This window comes from Mandrillus leucophaeus, unplaced genomic scaffold (assembly GCF_000951045.1).
Source record: "Mandrillus leucophaeus isolate KB7577 unplaced genomic scaffold, Mleu.le_1.0 Scaffold274, whole genome shotgun sequence".
NCBI classification, from domain to species: domain Eukaryota; kingdom Metazoa; phylum Chordata; class Mammalia; order Primates; family Cercopithecidae; genus Mandrillus; species Mandrillus leucophaeus.
This window is the reverse complement of record NW_012102854.1, coordinates 1,542,809-1,551,424: the sequence shown is the minus strand read 5'-3', so window position 1 is coordinate 1,551,424 and position 8,616 is coordinate 1,542,809. Positions and strand designations below refer to the sequence as shown.

At 49.2% G+C, this 8,616-nt stretch overlaps 1 protein-coding gene across 2 annotated transcripts in view; it reads left to right on the top strand.

The window, feature by feature from the left end:
- The first annotated feature begins 3,795 nt into the window (after positions 1–3,795).
- The window catches only part of LOC105543089 (cytochrome c oxidase subunit 6B1), a 10,604-nt gene continuing 5,783 nt past the window's right edge, over positions 3,796–8,616 (top strand). Inside the window, exons 1-2 of one of the 2 annotated variants that reach the window (XM_011984860.1) lie at positions 3,796–3,976; positions 6,788–6,907. In XM_011984860.1, the coding sequence (XP_011840250.1) occupies positions 6,799–6,907 (109 nt within the window). In that variant the 5' untranslated portion in view covers positions 3,796–3,976; positions 6,788–6,798. Of the gene's footprint in view, positions 3,977–4,213; positions 4,467–6,787; positions 6,908–8,616 lie in introns of those variants that run through there. The other variant, XM_011984859.1, reaches the window with a different exon arrangement.

The following is an 8,616-nucleotide window of genomic DNA, read 5'->3' as shown; positions in this document are numbered from 1 at the left end:
ATGTGCCCGCCCTGTGATGAGAGAGGCAAAGAAACTAAACCCAAAGCCCATAGGGCCTACTGTGTGCCTGCCCTGTGTCGGGACTTGTAAAGGAATCAGACCCAATCATGAGAGTATATATGCTGTGTCCCCTTAAAGAGAAGACTCAGACTCCAAAAAGGGCTTACTGTGCTGTGTGTCCTCCCAGTGCAAGGGATTGTCAAGGAATTAAAACTAGTGCTTGCACCCCAACACCACTCACCCTTTCCCCACTCCAAGCTCGACACAGGACTCAGACCAACACTCTAAAGACAGCCTACACCATTCTGAGAGCCACTGAGCTCCTAAAGAGAGCCTGCTGTGTGGTCGTCCTGTGGGCAATGCTGGGGATAGAGCAGGGACCAAGACAGCCGTGGACCCTACCCTCAGGGAGCTCACAGTCCAGTGGGAAGACAGACCCATCACCAGAATGTTTTGAGCTGGGATGAGAAGACTCCAGGGGATCGAGGGAGGCCAAAAGGAGAGACCTGACCTAGCCCAGGAGGAGAAGGGTCAGGGGAGACTCCCTGGAGGAGGAGACAGCTGATTTGAGAAGTCAGGTAAGCAAAGAATGTTTCAGGCAGAAGGAACAAGATCAAAGGTCCAGAAGTGGACGATCTCATACCACTGCTCAAAACAATCAATGTGGGCCAGGCATAGTGGCTCACACCTGTAATCTCATTACTTTGGGAGGCTGTGGCAGGAGGACGGCTTGAGGCCAGGATTTCCAGACCAGCCTGAGCAACATAAGGGAGACCCCCATCTCTGTTAAAAAAAAAAAAAAAAAAAAAATTAAAAATAAATGTGGCTACAGCAGCAACAGGGACCAATTCATAAAGGATCTGTGGGCCATGGTGAGGAGCCCAGACTTTGTCTCCAGGGCTCCTGAGGAGCCATCGAGGGTTTTGTTTGTTTGTTTTTAGAGATGGAGTCTCACTCTGTCACTCTGGCTGGAGTGCAGTGATGCAATCTCAGGTTACTGCAACCTCCGACTCCCAGGTTCAAGCAATTCTCCTGCCTCAACCTCCCAAATAGCGGGAATTACAGGCACGCACCACCACACACAGCTAATTTTTGTATTTTTAGTAAAGATGGGGTTTTCACCATGTTGGTCAGGCTGGTCTGGAACTCCTGACCTCAGGTGATGCGCCCACCTTGGCCTCCCAAAGTGCTGGGATTATAGGAGTGAGCCACCATGCCTGGCCCCCATCAAGGTGTTTTAAGCAGGGAGAGGGATTTGGGTTTTAGGAAGATCTCATTGCAGGGGATGAATACATGCATGTAAACAGGTAATTCCACAAATAACCACAATGTTGATGGACACAGAATGTGTAAGAAGAGGTCCCTAACCCAGTTCCATCTGGACACTGCACCTAAGACGGTGTGGGAGAAGCTTTAGAGGCCAGACAGGGGAGGAAGGAAAGCAGTTCTCTTCCATAGCTCCCTCTCCTAGTCCCCAAATGCTTCCTTCATTTCCACAAGAAATTCTTGCATTCAGCAAATATTTATAGAGTACTTCCTGTGTACCAGGCACTGCTTTAGATACAATGGTGAATAAGGCAGACAAAAATTCTTCCTTTATGATGATTCTTTTCTATTGAGGGAGGCAAAAAGAGGTAAACATAATTTAAAAGAACAGATATAGCCAGGAGCGGTGGCTCACGCCTGTAATCCCAGCACTTTGGAAGGCCAAGGTGGGCAGATCACCTGAGGTCAAAAGTTCAAGACCAGCCTGACCAACATGGAGAAACCCCATCTCTACTAAAAATACAAAATTAGCCAGGTGTGGTGGCGCATGCCTGTAATCCCAGTGATTCGGGAGGCTGAGGCAGAAGAATCGCTCTAGCCTGGGAGGTGGAGGTTGCAGTGAGCCAAGATCGCACCACTGCACTCCAGTCTGGGCAACATGAATGAAACTCTGTCTAAAAAAGGACAAATTGGCCAGGTGGGGTGGCTCACGCCTGTAATCCCAGCATTTTGGGAGGCCGAGGTGGGCAGATCACCTGTTCAAGACCGAGGTCAGGAGTTCAAGACCAACCTGACCAACATGGTGAAATCCCTCTCTACCAAAATCACAAAAATTAGCTGGGAGTGGTGGCGTGCACTTGTAATTGCACCTACTCGGGAGGCTGAGGCAGGAGAATCACTTGAACCCAGGAGGAAGAGGTTGCAGTGAGCCAAGATAGTACCACTGCACTCCATCCTGGGCGACAGAGTGAGACTGAGTTTCAAGAAGGAGAGGAGAGGAGAGGGGAGAGGAGGGGAGGGGAGGAGAGGAGAGAAGGGCCAAATTGTGTAGATCATTTATAAGGACATTGGCTTTAGACTAGAAGTCAGACCCGTGTTCCTCTGACTGGGTGGACATACTGCAGAGGGCAGCTGGAAGCCAGGACACCAGGGAGTGGGCTGCTGCAATAGTCCAGTCTGAAGGTGATGGTGGCTTAAACCAAATGTGCTAGAGGAAGATTATGGATATATTTACAGGCAGAACCAACGGGATTTCTTGATAGGTCAGCTATCAGGTGTGAGAGAAAGATCGGAAACAAGGACAACTCTGTGGCCAGAAGGACAGAGTTAGCCATTTTCCCAAATGGAATCCTTTCTGCCAGACCCTTCATAGATCCAAGCTTTAACTCCTAACCCCACCTGCCTGGGATGCAAGACTGGTTCTTGAGCCCTTGGCCACTCAAATCTTGGTTAATCTGTGCTTTCAGAGGTTTGGGAAAAGATGGTAACCAGCAGGGAGGTAAAATCTGGGCATTCCTAATACCCTGACGAGTGACACCTAGGGAGAGATTGGTTCGTTTTCAATCCCCTAACAATTGGCGCTCTAATTATTTAATATTATAAGGGTAGGGATTTCTGTGTTTTGTGCAGCGTGCTTTCTCAACCCTTATAGAAGTGCCTGATGGCCGAATACAGTGGGTCACGCTGGTAATCCTCACGCTTTGGAAGGCCGAGGCGGGAGGATCGCTTGAGACCAGGAGTTCGAGTCCAGCCTGGGTAACATAGCAAGACCCCATCTCTACAAAATGCATATATATGGATCCAGGAGTAGTGGCGCGCACCTGTAATCCTAGCTACTCGGAAGGCTGGGGCGGGAGACTCGCTTGAACCCAGGTGGTGGAGGTTGCAGTGAGCTGAGATGGCGCCACTGCTCTTCAGCCTGGGCGACAGAGCGAGACCATAGAGTAAGACCCTGTCTCAAAAAATTTAAAAAGGGCCGGTCGCGGTGGCTCACGCCTGTAATCCCAGCACTTTGGGAGGCCGAGGCGGGCGGATCACGAGGTCAGGAGATGGAGACCACGGTGAAGCCCCGTCTCCACTAAAAATACAAAAAATTAGCCGGGCGCGGTGGTGGGCGCCTGTAGTCCCTGCTACTCGGGAGGCTGAGGCAGGGGAATGGCGTGAACCCGGGAGGCGGAGCTTGCAGTGAGCCGAGATCGCGCCACTGCACTCCAGCCTGGGCGATAGAGCGAGACTCCGTCTCAAAAAATAAAAAAAAATAAAAAAAATAAAAGAAAAAACATTTTTAAAGAAAAGAAATAACCGACACAGAAAAAGCGTTCAATAAACATTTCTTGCATGAATAAAAGTAGTTTCTCTGGGACATTTTTACCCGCACCCACCCTCCAGCCAGCCCAGGGATCTATAACGCTCTCTCGGACAAGACCCGGTAACCACAGGCGGCCGAGCCCCAGCCGCGCAAGCTCACGATTGGGCCAGAAGTGATGATGAACAAGCATTCAACTCAATAGAAAGTCGTAGTTCTCTTGCTGGGCGTGGCTTGAATGGCTTCAGTGGCCTCCTCCTGCGAGGGAGCTCTAGCCTCTGGAAAGACTCCCCTAGTCCCCACCTCGCTTAGCTTCCGGCTGGTCATAGTTCCGCTTCCTGTCCGACTCTGGTATCTTTGCTGAGGGTGACATTGAGCTGCAAGTTGCATCTGGGGTGCCTTTAGGTGAGTGTGGAGGGTTCTGGAACCTGGGACCCCAGTCTAGCGGGCCGAGGAGCCGGACCCCAGCTTCCCTGAGAACGGGTTGAGGCTTCCGGCTGGCGGCGTCCGGCCTCCCTGGGCCCCGGGGCCCTGTTCTGTTCATCGTAAGATCTAACAATGATACGGTTCTTCCTTGATGCCGGGCAACATCCCAAACAACTTTAATTAATTCATTTAACTCTCTCAGCAGCCCTGTGAGAGAGGGCCTGCGATTATCCCCTTTTGTCAGTAAACAGGCTCAGAGATACCAAGCGACTTAGCTGAGCCTACACAGAGAGCAGGATTTGACCCAGGAGTTTGTCCTCCAGGGCTCTTCACGGCTAATTCACAGGCGTGGCCTCCCGCGGCTTGCCTGGGCCGCAGCCTGGCTCCCGGGTGTCCAGTCCATCCTCCCTTTTGGACGTTGGAGGGGCTGCAGCGTCATTTCCGATGCACCCTCATCCTCAGATACCGGGTCGAGATCTCGCCGCTAACGATCCTACCGATTGCGTCTGTGCCCCAGCAGCTGGTGTTTTACACCCCACCTCCCCACCGGAAGACTGTTTTAGTGCTCCGGACCCCCACCACCACCTTGCGCCGCTTGAATCTGACACTGCTCTGCAAGTCTCTGTATAGCCCCACGACTCCTAGGATTCACTGGAATATAGTAGACACTTTCTCTCAGGTTCCTGACGAACACTGTCATTTCTTCAGAGACATTATATTAAAGGTTTTTAACCCTGGGTCCGCAGGGTTGGTAGAATTCAAGGAATGCTAGTACTTGAATTGGAGTGGGGGGTGGAATTACATCTGTGTTTTTACTAACCTTTTGAGGTAACAGCCTCGGTCGTACTAGCAGCAGCTGTGATTTTGTTAGCAATCAAAATCATATATAGTCCTTTTTTTTATTTTTTTCTCCTTTTTTGAGACAGGGTCTCTGTGTCACCCAGGCTGGCGTGCAGTGGAGAAATCTCGGCTCACTGCAACCTCTGCTTCCCTGCGCAAGCGATCCTACCTCAGTAGCTGGAACCACAGGCATGTGCCACCACACCTGGCTAATTTTAATTTTATTTTATTTTATTTTATTTTTTGAGACAAGGTCTTGCCTCCCGAGTAGCTGGAATTACAGGTACATGCCACCACCCCCAGCTAATTTTTTGTATTTTTAGTAGAGACAGGGTTTTTCCATGTTAGCCAGGCTGGTCTCGAACTCTTGACCTGAGGCGATCTGCCCACCTCGGCCTCCCAAAGTGCTGGTATTACAGGCATGAGCCACCGTTCCCGGCCAATTTTAATATTTTTTTGTAGAGATGAGATGGGGTTTCACCATGTTGCCCAGGGTGGTCTTGAACTCTTGGGCTCAAGCGATCCTCCCACCTCAGCGTCCCAAAGTGCTGTGATTACAGGTGTGAGCCACCGTGCCCCACCCAAAATCACAGATATTCTTATATCACATTATAACTGCAAATGTCACAAAGTACTATATTCATTTATGATTACTTCAAAATTGTATTCTTTTTTTTTTTTTTTGAGACAGTGTTTTTGCTCTGTTGCCCAGGTTGCAGTGCACTGGCACAGTCTCGGCTCACTGCAACCTCCGCCTCCTGGGTTCAAGCGATTCTCTTGCCTCAACATCCAGAGTAGCTGGGATTGAACCCAGGTGGTGGAGGTTGCAGTGGGCTGAGATCGCGCCACTGCTCTCCACGCGAGCTAATTTTTGTATTTTTAGTAGAGACAGGATTTCACCATGTTGGCCAGGCTGGTCTTGAACTCCTGACCTCAGGTGATCCACCCTGCCCTGCCCCCCGGCCTCACAAAGTGCGAGGATTACAGGCGTGAGCCACTGCACCCTGCAAAAATGGTATTCCTTAATGAATCCTCAGCTGGATATAACTGGTTTTCTTTGTGATGCTGTGCAGGTTTTTTTCTCTTCTACGTGTACTCATGGAACCTATGCAATTTTTAAATACATTTAAACATATTCAGGCTGGATTTGGTGGCTCCCTCCTGTAATCTCAACATTTTGAGAGACCAAGCCAGACGGATCATTTGAGATCAGGAGTTCGAGACCAGTCTGACCAACATGGTAAAACCTTGTTTCTACTAAAAATACAAAAAAATTAGCAGGGCATGGTGGCGGGCGCCTGTAATCTCAGCTGTTCGGGAGGCTGAAGCAACAGAATTGCTTGAACCTGAGAGGCGGAGGTTCGTGAGCCTAGATCGTACCACTGCCCTCCAGCCTGGGTGACAGAGCAAGACTCTGTCTCAAAAAAAGAAAAAAAAAAAATTCAGCGAGAGGTTTATGGGATTCATCAGACTGCTGAGGAGTTTGTGGCACCAAAAAGATTAAGAATCTTTGCAGTGTAGATTATGCCAACAACGGAGGCAGCCCACCATTTATATTTATGCTGTTTAACCTTAGAAAGTCACTTAGACACCCTGTTCCTTCCTCGTCTGGGCAATGGTGATAGTAATAGTTCCTACCTTTTAGAGTAAAGTAGGAGTAATGTGTATAGAACAGCACCTGGCATGTAGTAAGCACTCAGTGAGTGTCAGCTCATGTTATTTGGGGACCAGGCTTGATTTTGCTGAGGAGTTGTACCCCAACCCTGCCGTGACCGCCACATTCAGATGTGTGAATTCGCCCTGCCCCTCATCTCTGTGTATGTTGAGAGGCAGGAACTTGTCCACACTCAGCCCATTCTTCTGTGCCTGCCCTCTTCCATTGATCCTGGGTAGTCTGGCTTGCTCAGGGGCCCTGGGGCCCCTGTCAACACCCACTCCTTTCGCCTCCAGGATTCAGCACCATGGCGGAAGAAGACATTGAGACCAAAATCAAGAACTACAAGACTGCCCCTTTTGACAGCCGCTTCCCCAACCAGAACCAGACCAGGAACTGCTGGCAGAACTACCTGGGTAAGCAGGACCTTTCCCTGGCCACATACCTCGAGTCACTCACCGCTTGCCTCTTCCTAGAGGACTCATCCACCCCAGCGTCCTCCCTTTTGTTCTGAACATCTTACTCTGGAAGGCCCATACCTCTCATCACCTGCTGTTCAGGTCCAGGCTAGGGTTACAAACTTTAGTTCCTGCAATGATTTTTTTTTTTTTATTTAAATTTTTTATTATTATTATGTTTTGTTGTTGTTGTTGTTGTTGTTTTCCAGAGATGGGGTCTCACTGTCACCTAGGCTGGAGTGCAGTGGTGCGGTCAGAGCTCACTGCAGCCTCAACCTCCTGGGCTCAAGAGGTCCTCCTACCTCAGCCTCTCGAGTAGCTGGGACCGCAGGCCCACACTACTGCACTTGGCTAATTTTTTTGTAGAGAAGAGGTCTCGCTTTGTTGCCCAGCTGGTCGCAGACTCTTGGCTTCATGTAATCTTCCTGCCTCAGCTTCCCAAAGTGTTGGGATTATAGTTGTGAGCCACTGTGCCTGGCCCCTACAATGATTTTTTTTTTTTTTTTAAGCTGTATGTGTGTGTGTAGTGTAACATGTACAGAAAGCACATAACAAACATATACAGCTAAATGAATAATTCTAAAGTGAACCCCTTGTGCAACCATAACCTGGATAGAAAAGAAGACATTGCCCACACTCTTATCTCCCTACCTTCTTTCTTTCTTTCTTTCTTTCTTTATTTATTTATTTATTTATTTTGTTTTTTTGAGACGGAGTTTCGCTCTTGTTGCCCAGGCTGGAGTGCAGTGGAGCAATCTTGGCTCACTGCAACCTCTGCCTCCTAGGTTCAAGCGATTCTCCTGCCTCAGCCTCCCTAGTAGCTAGAATTACAGGCATGTGCCACCACGCCCGGCTAATTTGGTTTTTTTAGTAGAGATGGGGTTTCTCCATGTTGGTCAGGCTGGTGTCGAACTCCTGACCTCAGGTGATCCGCCTACCTCAGCCTCCCAAAGTGCTGGGATTACAGGCATGAGCCACTGCGCCTGGCCTCCCTGCCTTCTTTATGTCCTGTCTGGAACACAACACCCTGCTCTCCCCAGTAGAGAAGTGACCCCACTGACTGGGGGTGATCACATCTTTGTTTTTGTTTGTTTTTTGTTTGTTTGTTTTTGAGACTGAGTTTTTTGCTCTTGTTGCCCAGGCTGGAGTGCAATGTCACAATCTTGGCTCACTGCAACCTCCCTCGCCTCCTGGGTTCAAGCGATTCTCTTGTCTCAGCCTCATGAGTAGCTGGGATTACAGGCACCCACCACCATGCCCAGCTAATTTTTTGTGTTTTTTGTTTTTAGTAAAGACGAGGTTTCACCATGTTGATCAGGCTGGTCTTGAACTCCTGACCTCAGGTGATCCACCTGCCTCGGCCTCCCAAAGTGTTGAAATTACTGGCGTGAGCCACTGCACAAGGCCTCACATCTTTGTTTTACCACCATGTTTTTTATTTTATTTTATTTTATTTTATTGTATATACGTTATGTATATTATGTTATTTTGTTATGTTATTGATGGAGTTTCTTTCTCGTTGCCCAGGCTGGAGTGCAGTGGCACGATCTCAACTCTCTGCAACCTATGCCTCCCAGGTTCACGCCATTCTCCTGCCTCAACCTCCCTAGTAGCTGGGACTACAGGCACCCGCCACCACGTCCGGCTAATTTTTTTGTATTTTTAGT